Genomic DNA, 14355 nt, shown 5'->3' on the forward strand with positions numbered 1-14355 from the left:
CCTACAAACCATTGAAACCAATGCAGGAAAATTAGGTAGCATGTCATGAAAACGAAGTTTAGGTTTGAAGTAGAGAAATAGGAATGTTTTACCATTTCCAAAATTATGTATTACTACAATTTTTCAAACAGATTGCAAATGGGGTAGCACATTTTCATACAAGAATCATATTTTCTTCCCCAAACAAGTGAAATTGATCACAAATATACGTTGCATTTTTATGATGTATTTGGCTCGAGAGAAAGGGGAGCAAAATCCCTCCGAAATGAGACGATTTTGAAGGGAGAAGATATTTCTTCGACGTTTAACCTTAAATGTTCTTTTATTCGATGTCATTTTAAATATAACCAATGTAAAAAAAAAAAAAAAATTATGTTCTTGCCATTAAAATATTCTCCTATGGTTGAATCTAACACAATTGCTTACCTGTCTTCCCTTCCCTATTAAAATTCCTCCTCTCTCCTCCCTCCATTGAAATAAACATACACTTCTGCATAATTTATAGTAGTAATAATAATTTGTTACATAAGAAGTATAAGAGAGCAATGATGCAGATGAAGAGAGACTAGGAAAACCAGCCACAAATTTTATTTCAATGCTTTAATTTGATGATCATTGAGGTCCTAAAAGCCGTTTAAGAATGTGTTCTGTAACTATTCCCGGCAATCTCTAACCCAACATAATATTTAATAAAGTAAGTTCCACATAAAATAAATAAACTATAGTCTATATAGAAATAAATAACAAGATGAAAATGAAAAAGAAAAAAAAAATGCCTGGCTTTCCCATGTACGCCTGTAGTGTGATGAATTCTCCACCACAAATGAGATCAATCCTAGTCTTCAAAACCATACCTCGTACCAACAAAGTCACAAAAAACATCCTCAAACAATTGAAAATGAATCTTTGCAAAATCCTTCAATATTTTCCTCTTGTCCTTCATGTCCATGACCATCTAGTTTCTCAATGCTTTTAGAAAGAACACAAAAAAGGGTATCACTATGTTTGAGTTTATATACAAAAAATAATATACTTATTAGAGTGAGGAAAAAGAGAGAAAGGGAAGATGTATATAGAAGAAGATTGTTTTGTTCCCAAGAAGATGAAGAGTTAGAGGATTTCCCGTTGATGTTGTTTTCAAAGAGGGTTTTAATTTTCCTTAAGGTGGGCCATAAAAGAAGGCCTTTTTGTTTCACACGTTGGGGTGGATCTATTTGTCTTCCCTCTCAAATTTCAGTCAATGGTTTTAGTTTTAGCTATATTAATTAACTTTCAATGAAACAAAGAACCACCAAACCAAATACTTTAATTACATCTTGTACGTCTGCCGTTTATTTCTTTAATTCTTTCTATGTATGTGGAGTAGTACTTTGTGAAATAATGTCACCGTGATATTAAATCTGGGCCACACAACACACACCTTTGTGTGGCACAGATTTAATGTCATCCATACAACACATCTGAGTCACACAACACAACCCTTTGTGTGACCCAGATTTAATGTCACGGTGACATTATGTCACCCAAGTATTTCCCATGTATGTGTATTTCTTCTTCCACATCTTTATGCCTTGCTAGCTGTGTACCTTCTGGTAGGGTAGGGTACAGTGTATCACCAAAAAGTTTTATTTTATAAATACCTCTTTAAATTGAAGTATTTCATATGAATATACTATAATAGATTAATAGTCCCTCAATTTCTTTTAAAATGTTGTTCTATATAATTATATTTAGAGTTCAAAGTAGTACTACTATTAACTATTACTGTTTTTTTCTCCAAAAACACACCCTCTCTAGTTGGTTTAATTTTAATTAAATGGTGCCCCTAAAATTATATGGGGTCCACGTGTGATTTAGTGAGATCCATTTGCATTTCAACCAATTGAAAATTATATTTTGGAAAGAGTGTGTTGTTAGGGGTAATGTTTATGCACACACATAAATATATTTACCCTTAAAATATTAAAAAAATTAATCAATTTCTTTTTTTATTCATTTTGCATGTGTGATCAAGCATGATTCATATATACTTGTGATCATAGAAGAATACCTCATGTTTCTAGGGCTAAATAAATATATATATATATATATATATATATATATATATATATATATATATAAATGCTGGAAACACTATCATTCTAACGCTGACTCTTTTTTATTTAGTGAAATTCATGATGGTCTCACCACCTATGTTAAATCAATTTCTAAAGTGCGAGATCCACATGAGTTTTACCCAATAAAAGAGTGTGTTAGAAAGAGAGTGTCTATAACACTCCTAAAAGATTTTTTTTTTGTTGACAAAATAACACTCCTCAAAGATGTATTAGTGGGAAGAAATAATCAATGTTTCATTGATATTCTAAAGTAATAGAAGTGGTAATCTAGTCAAAATAGAGAAATATTACAAATGAAACACTTATCATTAATAAGACAAATGGCGTAAGAATATTTTACAAAAGGGTCATGTTAACTTGTGCCCTTAGGGCACAAGTTAAGGAACTATAAAAGGAAACAAACAATAAATTTTGTATTGAAAGTATAAATGTTTAAACTTTTGTAATGTTGAATACACAATTTCCAAAAAAAATATTCTATCTTTAGCTTCTTAACTTGTGCCTTAAGGGCACAAGTTAACATTTCTCTTTACGAAAAGACAAATAATTGCTTTAATTAAAAGCAATACTATAATTTATTGATTTTTATTTCTTGTTTGGGGTAAATAACCTTTGAACGACAATTAAAAAGGAACATAACGAAACCCGCTTAGGTTGATATAGTAGTGTTGGTTTGAGACCATAGAGTGTGCTCCTTGTCAATGTCTTATGTTTGATTCTCTCTAGTTTTAATTTGGGTGGATTAGTTTAACTTCTTAAAAAAATTTACAAAAACAAGCAACTTTTATGAAAACTAGTTACAAACCCGTGCTTCGCACGGGGGTTAGCTACTTTTTTGACAAAATATTATATCGCACGGACAGATTGCGAAATGACAGATAATTACAAACCATAACACAATATTTAGAGTACTCCTGCATCACAGGTTAGAAAATGAAATGTTCAAAACGGTTTATCACGAGTAACAAATGAAAAGATCAAGGACTTTTTTTGTAGAGAGAGATACAAAGCAAGTTGCAGCGAAGACAACAATTGAGAAGGCTAAACGTGCATTGGAAAAGTAGTGGCTTCATCCATAAGATTAGAAAATAGAAAATCAGTCTGTTAAAAAGAAAAACGCCTATCTAATGGGTGGCCAGGAAAACAACACAATAATTAATATTAAACTAATTGGAACCAATGATGTACAAATTACGATTATATAATAGCCAAAATTATCAAAGCCAGCGCTATTGTCAGTTACCAAAAAGGGATTAACACCAATATTCACATCACACAAAATGAAAAAAAAAAAAAACAGCATTCCCAATTTAAGATAGTCCTATTTTTCAAACTAACTTGTCTTGTTTTTGTCGAATTAACTAAATCTCTTCTTTAAGGACAGAGTGTTAAAGATTATAGTGTAACGCGAACTACTATTTTCTGAGTTATATTGCACATTGGTGACTCCATCTTAGAGCTTAGAATTTTTTTTCATTCAATGAAACAACAAAACAATAGAGCAAAAGTAAATAAATAACACCAAGACAAAACAGCCATTGACAGTAAAATAAAATGTCCAGCAAAAATACTCAGAGGAGGGAAAAAAAACATCAAATATCTGTGGTATTCTCATTTGTTCATTCATCAATACACCATTTACATTTGCAGGTTAAATGTAAGTTTTTGACTGCAATAAAATATGCATACTACACAAGAGCAACTGTACATGTACATAATTTAGGCCAGAGGCCATGTATTTCAGAAGATTTGGCTCTGCTCTAAAAAAATGTAAAATCATACATTAACCCGGAACTCGTAAGTTACAATGAACAAAAGTGGACTACTTTAGTCAGCTCCGCGTTTGTTTTCTTTGATTGCCTTCTTCATAGGTGCCCTGCATATAATGATGAAAACAAAAGAATAAATATTTCCGGCTTGAAGAACACCAGCACATGCAAAAGTCCACTTGCAATAATAACATCATGCGTAATAATAGCTATATTTGTATAAACAGCTTCTCTGCACATCCAGTCCTCCGTTTCATCATTGTAAAACACGTTAAAAGGTTCTCGACATAATGCACATGCATTTTGATCCTCGTCGGACGGAACTGCCAATTCTTCATCCTTACAGCTTCATGACGAACCTTGAGAATATTTGGATCAAACTCAAGGCCAATAAAATCCTACAAACAGAATATAATAACAAAATTGGTACGCAATCAAGCAAAATGGAAGGAAAATGTGATATAAAAACTGAACTAACGATTGATTTAGTTACCTCCGCAGGGGCTTGATTAGCCAATGAGATAACACCTTGGGCCATGAGTGAACTAATCAAATATGAATGCTAATCGCTGTCATAATTAGGAATATATGATCACTACACAAACAAATTCCCAATCAATCATTTTTGGAAAGAATTGGATTCAAATTTGATGACATATAAGAAGATAACTGTTTGAAGCAACCATAAAACTTTTGGCCCGCAAATGAACTTGGTACCAAGCATAAGAACAATAGCTGTTTGAAGCAACCATAAAACTTTTGCCCCAGCTCTAAATACAAGGGTTACCTTTTCCTATTATCGACAGACTTCTATTATGAGTATATAGCTTAATGCAGTATCAATTGAATATTTGATGAACTTTTCAGCAGAAATATTTGGCCTAGAGCTAGAATGGGTAAGAGAGGCACCCGGTATGCTGCAATTGGCAGTGGGGAATTATCCCTGAGTAACCTTATGATATCGAGATAAGGAAGACCGGGCTTTACCTGCACATGAAAATTTTCTAAAGTCGGTACAAAAGTGAAGATAAGAAGAGTTCCATTCCTAACTATGATCGTATACATAGAGACATAAATAAAACTGAACCAACCAGGAGAATATCAGCTCGCATAGCCAACTTGAAGCTGCCTACAAAAATGAAATTGGTGTTGATTTAATAGCATGAAATGTATATGTAAATTTTAGCAATGGTGGTTTAATTTCTGAGCATACCTTCCATCCAGCTTAAGGTTATGAATTGATGAAATGAACCAAAGGTTTCACAATTTGCTTCAATAATAGCTTACCTGTTGTGATAACAGCAGCATCAGATATAGCATCTTGCATAATCAATTTATGAATTTTTGCTAATGTGCGTTTACTTAGGAATGCCTTCACCGCTTTCCACAACATCTTAAAGCCAGAACCAGCATTAATAATAAAGAGTTTATTTAGAGTCTGCAAGAATAACGATGAATTTTAATCAACTTCAATAGGGAAACTACTACAGTAAAAATTTAAGAATCTGTCTAACTTTTTATGTTATAATTGTTGTAAACTTTGAAAACTATATAATCATTGTCATATTATCAGATAATCTAACTTAATCACACATTAATAGCAGACATGTATATCCAAATCATCTGCTTATGAGCTATGATCAACAAAAAGTACCTCAAGATAATAATTGACATCAATCTTCTGAATTTCCATGAAGATGTACCTTGTAGGCTTTGAGAAATAAGACATTCCCTAGTAGAATAATACAACCACATAACCAAATCAGCCTTATTAGGCCATATAATAAATTATGAAACACTATATGAAAAATTTGCGTACTACTCATCATAACAATCAAAAGTTTAATTAACCCCTCAACAACTTCAATAATCATCATAAATGCACTTTTTGTTTCATAATTTTGACTTAACAAATAAATACCATATCAAAATCATGCATATTCAGAAAACAAACAAAAGAAATAAAACTTTGATTTCTCTGAATTGGGTATGCTTGAATTTTGAAACTCTTTCATATGCTTCATATTGGTATCTCCTTTTTTTGGTGCCAGAAGTACCCTTATCATTTTAATAAATTTTTCGAAACAATAATTAGTCTATTTTTTTCACCATGGGTAAAGCTAAACAGGGGTATCATTTTGCAATTCTCAACTACCATAGATGAGTCTCATTTACCGGCACATAAATCTAATCTACGTAAAAACAAATATGCAATTATTTTTTTTTAAAGAAAACATAATTAAAAAGAAAAGAGAAAATAATAATGTGTTTTACTACCATTCTTCCAATTCAGCTTCTACTAAACTAATGCTACTGTCAGAACCAAAAAAGAGAAAAAAATTTACTTCAAAAAATTGAAAGTTGAAGTTGCGGCAATGAGGTGGAGACAATAATAAAGCTCAGAAACATTCAATAGAAGTAATGAAGAGCAAAATCCATAGCAGGTCAAACACATATGGAACATACACATTTGCGAGTAAAAAAATTAAGTGACTACTACTTACTCAGTATCTTCCAAGGTTATGTCAATTAGCTTACTCTTTTTGCCATTAACATCTTTCTCCGTTAACACATCCTTCTCAACAATATGACCAATGACATCTGCAAAGGTAAATTAAAACCGCAGCATTATTCGACGACCAAAAATATGAAATTAAAACACGTATTCGATCTAATTGAAAATTTACCAACATGCTTATCCTCTCTGTTAGATTGTAATATATCTTTAAAAGAAACAAAGTCGAAATGGTTAACAGGTATAACACTCTCATCAATTTTTGTAAACTTTGTTCTATCAATTAAGTTGAGTTTAAACATATGTCGAGTAGTTTGGTACTTGAAGTCATTGTGAGTAACCAACACATTTTCAATCACATAAGTGGATCTTCTTGAACCAATTTTCGAATTTTAGGCTCCAAGTGCTTTTTTTGCAGTTGCTTGAATCTTTCCTAGATGTTCACAAACAAAAACCATATATCAGTCATATATCTTTATTATATTCAACACAAATGAGTATGATGAACTGATGGTAGTTTGCAAAAAAAAAAAACACCAGCTAGATTTTATTCATTCCTTACAAAAACACCTTATGCATAAGCAGCACTTGCACATTCCTCACAATGTCATCACTATTCCACACTGTGTAAATCTCTCTAGGAATTTCTTTCACTGCAGTAAAAAAACACCAAAACCAAAAATCAAACTATAAAATCAATATAGATATCAGACAATTTCACAATATCAAAAGCAAACAAAAATATATGATTTGGTTGCTCTCAATTTTCACACAAAAAAATCAAAGCCTTAAAATAAAAGGAACAACTTCCTAAAAACATGCAACCTCAATTGATCAAAAAGGAAATCAACAAAAACCCAATACTCACAATTGATCCGAATATGTTATTTTCCTATCTTCAATTCACCATGATACCATTTTTACTCAAATATTTTGAAACAATGATAAAAATTTGATCCTTTACATACTTGTTCTAGATCAGATGCCTCAAAGGTAGGAATTCCAATTTCCTGGACAGCCACCAGAAAGTTTCTAACATTTTCAAAATAGTGAAACACAGATAATGGCGCTCCATCGGGGATTAGTGCAGAATCAACAGGACTCTCCACAACCTCAAAGAGAATACATATAACTACCAGACAAACCTGCCACTTGGCAACCAATATGGATTAAATAATAAATAGAATAGTGTGATTGGTAAAATAGCAAGTTCAGAATTCATAAAACAAAATACACAAGCAATATAACTAATATGACTAAGAATTTCATAAAAAAAGTGTACCTGCATAGCTTCAAGTAGCTTCCTCTTTCTACGTGACAACAAATGTTTACCCATCTCAGCAACATCATCAGTATTAGCTTGAACATTATTAGTTGATTCACCAGTCTGAATGACTGCGGTAGATGTTTCTTTTTCAACGGCAGACCCTGCTGAAGTGTATGTTTCACCCTTTAGTTCTTTCTTCAACTCCTCACGGAATCGCTGCTTCTGCTTCATCAGCTACAAAACAGCCATTGAAAAGGAATTACTATACATATCAATAAAATGTTACCCTCCACTCATTTAACAATCCTGATGCACCGTTCTTAATACCTTCTGCTTTTTCTCAGCCGCTTCATTTGCAGCTGCACGATCAATAATACCCTCAGCCAGAAGATTTTGAGGATCTTCCAGATCTTTTTTAGCACCTGGAAGTGGAAGGACTTCCTTTCTGGCAGCAGCTTGCAAGTGTTTAAGGGTCTTTGCATACTCCGGAACATATGCTCCTTCGCCATTTCCTTGAAGCAGGGTCTAATCCAGTACTTGGCTCATCCAAATAAACAACCTATATTTGAATTGGCATTTACAAAATAAGAAAACTTTAATCTTCGTGAAAAAGAAAGAAAATAATATCAGATTGGTTGAAAAGAAAAACAAACTCTGGGGTCCTCAATCAATAAAATTGCAACACTAAGCATCCACTTCATCCCTCCACTGTATTTTCCAGCTTGTTTATCAGAAATTCCTCCATGGTAAAGGTTCAAACTCTTCAAAGATTCTTCTACTGCCTGTAATAATATAATGGATGCAAAATAGTTAAAATTTTCCCTGTCAAACAAAGGCAAGCTAAAGAGAAAGTAGTTCAAAATGCATCTATACTGAAATCATCTTTTATACAGCCATCTTTTATTGATCCATGCCCTTAACAGAAAAATAAGCTATAAAAATTGCTTGAGAAACATGTTAAAGAGCGTAAAATTTACTGTAATACTTAACTACGAAACTCCTAACATAAGTAAACTCCTAAATCTTAATATGCCAAACAGTAAGAATTCCTATGGTATGAACTTACTTGAGTCAAGATTGAACCTGTAAGGTTTTTAAGTATTCCATAAAAAAGTAGGTGCTCTCTACCTGTCAAGCTTTCCCACAGCAAGCTATAGAATCATGAGAAAAAAATTAAAAACTTCTTTCAATTGATATAAATATGATTTCAAGATAAACATAAAAAATTGTAGGAAATTTCAGCTTACTCATGCTGTGGGCACACTCCCATATTAGTATATATTCCATCCATATGAGTTCTTATGTCCTGGCCTTGAATATATGCCGCACCAGATGTTGGCTCTGTGAGACAAATCATCTATAAGCACACATAAGTTGATTAGATTTATAAATTGAGAAAACAATTCAAAGGATGAAACATGATTCGTTGAATTCTAGTGTGTGTCATCAGATGTCCATTATATGTATGGACCAATCATCTTGTTGATTCATTCAGAGGAAGATAACTTCGTGAGGTGTTTCAAAACTTATTCCTTTCTCTTATGTGTTTCAAAGCTTGAAGGAACCCTCTTCAAATATATTTTCCGGGAGGTATAATTTACAATATATATATATATATATATATATATATATATATATATATATATATATTACAAAATCAACTTTTAACTAACCATATTGATAAATGAAGTCTTCCCAACACCATTAGGACCAAGCATACCGAAGCATTCCCCTCGAGGAACAGCAAGGAACAACCCTCTCACTGCAAATTTCCCTGGATTTCCATCCCTTCCTGGATAGAATTTTCCAGGAAGCAAAATAATGGACTGATTTGCGTACTGAAGCTCAATTTCACATAGAAATATCAAATACAAAATCATGTCAAAATAAGACAAAATGAATAAAACATAAATGCTACAAAAATAACACAAATTCAAAACCAATTCCAAAAAAGTACACCAAACAACAAACCCAGAAGCTTCAATGTTACAGACATGCAACAAATAAATTAAAAGGCACAAATTGACACAATATAAAATTGGGGTTTAGGGTTCGGTTGGGGAGGAAAAGGAAGAAAATAAGTGAACACAAAATCAACAAACAACAAAGCCAACAACTTCAACAAAACAAAACCAAAAAATCAAACCCTTAAAATCAATAAAACAACTTTCTTGAGAAATCCAACTCTAATCACCATTGAAACCAAAAAAAAAAATTATGTAAAAACAAAACTTTAAACATGCATAATATCAGATTGATCAAAAGAAAACAAAGAAATTAAACCCTAACCAAAAAAATTCTGTAAAAATAAAGAAATCACCTTGAATTAAAAATCCCAATCCTTTTTCTTTCTCTTCTTCTCAAACAAACCAATCCTCTTCTCTCTTCACTGTTCTTCCTTCTCTTCTCCCCGATCCTTCTTTCTTCTTTCTTCTGTCTTCTTTTCCCCTTCTCCCGTTCCCCCTTCTCTCGTTTCCTCTTCTTTTCTTTTCCATCCTCCCTTCTTTTCTCGTTTCCTTCTTCTCCTTCTTTTCTTCTTCTGATGAACAAACCCGCGATATGGAAGAGAGAATTACACATGCATGGCTTTAAATTGGAGACAACCGTCTCTCTCTTACTCTTCCTCACCGGCGCCGCCGATTTTTACGACGGAGGAGAATGGATCTCCCCCTTTCCCGTTCCCCCTTTCTTCTCCCGTTCCCCGTTTCTCTCTCCCTTTTCTTTTCTTTTGTTTTTTTTTCTTTTCACATATATATAGGAAGAGGAGTCCAATTAATTAATTTACCAAAATGCCCCCAATAAGGGCAAAATGGTAATTGGAACGGACATGTATTTTTATATTTAGTTTAGTAGATAACAAATTTTTTTTTTTTTGTGTTTCAGCAAAATAGTTATTTCTTTTATTTGATAAATACTTCTTTCGTATTTGCAAGACTCCTTGACATTTCTTTATACATGCTAGCGAAAAGACGGGAACTCACGTGTCTGCCTTTCCGCTCTTTTTATTGTGCTACCTTTGAAAATTATTAATGATGTTTTTTTACGAAATTTTGATTTGGATTAAAACTAAAAATATAAATGTTTGTTGCTTTTAAGCTATAACAAACCAAACTAATCCTGATTATTTATTTCAATGACACCAACAATATAACAAAAAAATATAATCTAAATTCTTTTTTCTTAATGACACCAACAATGATCTTTATTATAAAAAAAAATTGTTTAAGGGTATAATTGGGATAATGAAAAAAATATAAATATACTCATCTAGTTTGTTACACTTTTTAAATGATAAAGGAAAAAAACCACACACACACACACACACACATATATATATATATATATATATATATATATATATTCATATCGTGTTTGTTACATTTTTTTTAATACTTAAATTTATTTTTATCTATTTGTTACATGTGTTATTTGTATTTAAAATTGAGGGCATTTTTGAAAAGAGAAAAAGTCAGCCCAAAAGAGCTGAATGAAATTGTTTTCGAGTGAATAGTCAAATACCCCCCCAAAATTGCAAGGGGCGTCAATTACCCCCCTGTAGTTAACGAAATATCAATTACCCCCCCGAAATTGATTAACGTCAGTCAATTTCGTCCTTCTGTTAACTGGTTCTGTTAAAGGTGATGATGTGGCTATTTGATGCTGATGTGTCAGGACTTGCTGGCAGGGGGTAAATTTCGACACGCACTTATTGGAACAATAACAACACAAACAACTTAGAACAATAACAACACAAACAACTTAGCATAATTGCCTCTTACATTTGTTTCCAATACACATATGAAAATACTTAGAACAACAATACATATTTCATATAACTATTGTCAACCAAGAATTTTAATGAAAACTACCAAGATACACAACAATACTATCATGTACTTCAATAACTTGACTTCATTCATCAATGCATCAATTCTATCCAGCAACCTTCTCTTCCACACCTCTTCATTATTTCTATCTTGACTTGAAATTTGCATTTTCTCCATCAAATGTGCCTTCCAAATACCATCACCACCATTTTGACAATCATTACATGCATTTCTTTTATTCAAATTATCCTTCTTCCTCAACAGTCCAGCCTTCCAGACATCTTGATCAAGTGTCCCATTAAGCAGCCCCAAAGCCTCAGCCTAGGCATGGCAATGGGGCGGGGTGGGGACGTGTTTTACCTTCCCCGTCCCCATACCCGATACTCATATACTTACCCGTAACCCTACCCATACCCAACGGGGATGAGAAATTGAATCCCATCCCCGTCCCCGACGGGTTCGGGTATCCCCGCCCCATCCCCATCCCCGCATTGAATAATTTTTTTTTATTAAAAAAATAGAAGTTTTTTGGCATCCGCAAGAGCAATGTTGTAATACATTATCCAACAATGCGCTCACTTTAACATTTGTTAGACGAAATGATTTAGTTGATCTTTAAATATCAATGGTAGTTTTTATTAACATGACAATTATCAAACAAAATAGCATGACATATCAACATAAAGTAATTTTTTACATTTGGGACGGGTTTGGGTATGGGTTCGGGGTGGGTACCTATATACCCGTTATCCGTCCCATACCCGTGTTTTGAAATCGGGGAAAACCCATACCCATACCCAAACCCAGTCAAAACGGGGAAAACCCGTCAAATTGGGTTTGGTTCGGGTGGGTAACCGCGGGTATGGGTTTTGTTGCCATGCCTACCTCAGCCTCATCAACCCATACAAAAAAATTACAATTGTAGTTATGATCCTGAAAATCAAAATCAAAGTTACCCAGCATATCAAAATTACCCAACAACTTAATAAACCTCATATTTAGGTATAATAATGGGGTAAATCCCTAAAATTACAGAAAGGGGTAAATGAATTTGGGAAAAAATGGAAAAACTAAAATTAGGGTTCAATTACCTTTGGAAATGGGCATGAGAAAAATTCTCTACCAAAATTATTTTCAGTTCCAGCAACTCTGATCACAGATACTCGTTCACAGTGGCATTTGAGGGTAATAATGTTCATGCTTTCACCCATGGAATGAGAACTTGTTGTTTCTTTCATTTTCCTTTGATTTGTATATCCAAATCCACCACCCATCATTTTCAAACGGTTTAGAAGGAAGAATGCTGAATTGAGATGCAGAAGAATGAGGAAGAAGATGAAGCTATGGTTATTGACATAGCAAAGAAGAAGTTACCGTTGCAGATACAAAACAAACCTTTAAAAAAAAACTGGTCAAAAACCCCCCTATGACATGTCTTAATCGACTGTCTGACGTGGATGTGCCATTTGGCCAGTTAGCGGCCACGTCACCATTCAAACGGCAGAAATGGACGGATGGACGAAATTGATCATTGTTAAGCAATTTCGGAGAGGTAATTGATATTTCGTTAACTACAGGGGGTAATTGACTCCACTTGCAATTTCAGGGGGGTATTTGGCTAATTACTCAATTGTTTTCTTTATATACAGTACAAATTAAGAAAATTTGGTAATGTACTTATTGCACATAGCTTGTCTATAACTATTATTAAATATTTTTTGTGTATAAATACATTTAATATCAATTTTCATATTAAAAAACAAATGTATAGTATTAAAAAGAAATATATTTGTAAAAAGAATAATAATCTATCTAAAAATTAAATTTTCAAATGGTCATGTTTAAGGACAAGTAATTGTTGCAAAAGAATCTTATAATTTATGATCGGGGGAGTAACAAATTTAGACTAGAGAACAAACAAGGAGAAAATAATTTTGAACTTGAATTTAAATAATACTAACTTGTATCAATGGAAAATCCAACTATTTTATCAGCCTCTGTTAGATAAGCTGAGTCTCACAATTTATCAATGTCAAGAAAGTCGAATGCATCAAAAAGTGCATATATCATGCACTTACATACAAGGGCAGATTAAAAAAATAATTAAATTGAGGGTAAAAAATATCGAAGTATTAGACATACTCCATAGATTTTCACATTGGACCACTCAAGTTTTTTTAGTTACCATATTATATGTATGAAGTTTTTAGCGTTTTTAATAGTGAGTAATTTTGACCTAGGTGAAACACACAAGGTGTGTTCTCACTTTCCAAAAGAATTTTCTCCATATCCAACCTGTCACCACTTACCACCACTTAGATCAATCTATCCTCTGTGGCAAATGAAGTTATTATTATATACGAGATGAGTTTAATCTTTGCAAATTAGATTAACATTAGAAAAATTATTTATCTGAAAACAAATGAGAACGAATATTAAACCTACCATGGCTTCTATTTTTGACTGTATATGACACTTGTCTCTAGGAGCATTTTTATTAAACTTGCACTGACATGTCCCTCCATTGCCGGGTACAACAACTTCAAAAATGTGTAAAATATATTGATTGATTATTTTTGGAGTGGTAGATTGATATTCTTTCTCAGACAAGTAATCTTGCTTGGTGTAAATATAATAGCTTGAAGGGAATTGGCAGATTCGATCTTATCGTGGATTACTTGAAGCTTGCAATATCAATAATTGAGGAAGCAAATAATTAGTGTACTAGTCACTGCATGTGATGCCATTACATTAATATCATGCCATTAATTACATGGATATGTAAATTAAAATATGGGATAAAAAAATTTAAAACATGCCTTTTTTATGTATTTTGTTGTACGATGAATACATTTTATAT

General features: G+C 32.7%; 1 protein-coding gene and 1 long non-coding RNA gene across 51 annotated transcripts; both read right to left on the reverse strand.

Annotated features, from left to right (window-relative positions):
• Positions 1-3698: 3698 nt before the first annotated feature.
• Positions 3699-10393, reverse strand: LOC146924293 (ABC transporter A family member 8-like). Of its 50 annotated transcripts, none has more exons than XM_085709321.1 (17): positions 9989-10393; positions 9342-9460; positions 8916-9025; positions 8735-8819; positions 8322-8450; positions 7996-8227; positions 7684-7902; positions 7370-7546; positions 6972-7054; positions 6578-6834; positions 6391-6487; positions 5541-5618; positions 5249-5324; positions 5100-5173; positions 4978-5015; positions 4380-4873; positions 3699-4284 (listed from the first exon to the last, which is right to left on the reverse strand). In XM_085709321.1, the coding sequence occupies exons 2-6, from the start codon at positions 9384-9386 to the stop codon at positions 8135-8137; spliced, it is 462 nt and encodes a 153-aa protein (XP_085565447.1). In that variant the 5' UTR covers positions 9387-9460; positions 9989-10393; the 3' UTR covers positions 3699-4284; positions 4380-4873; positions 4978-5015; positions 5100-5173; positions 5249-5324; positions 5541-5618; positions 6391-6487; positions 6578-6834; positions 6972-7054; positions 7370-7546; positions 7684-7902; positions 7996-8134. The 50 variants fall into 50 exon arrangements, with proteins under 50 accessions (XP_085565447.1, XP_085565448.1, XP_085565462.1 ...); XM_085709322.1 differs by having other exon boundaries at positions 6723-6834; positions 9342-9506; XM_085709336.1 differs by lacking the exon at positions 5100-5173 and having other exon boundaries at positions 5174-5324; positions 6723-6834; positions 8916-9009.
• A 1009-nt stretch (positions 10394-11402) lies between these two features.
• LOC146924294 (uncharacterized) lies at positions 11403-12800 on the reverse strand. Its single transcript, XR_015010966.1, has 3 exons — positions 12587-12800; positions 12381-12428; positions 11403-11810 (listed from the first exon to the last, which is right to left on the reverse strand). It is a non-coding gene; the product is annotated as an uncharacterized LOC146924294 (long non-coding RNA).
• Between the last annotated feature and the right edge of the window lie 1555 nt (positions 12801-14355).

The sequence above is a fragment of the Medicago sativa genome, chromosome 5, assembly GCF_051527215.1.
Source record: "Medicago sativa cultivar Bolivia chromosome 5, Bolivia_mono, whole genome shotgun sequence".
Taxonomy (NCBI): Eukaryota; Viridiplantae; Streptophyta; class Magnoliopsida; order Fabales; family Fabaceae; genus Medicago; species Medicago sativa.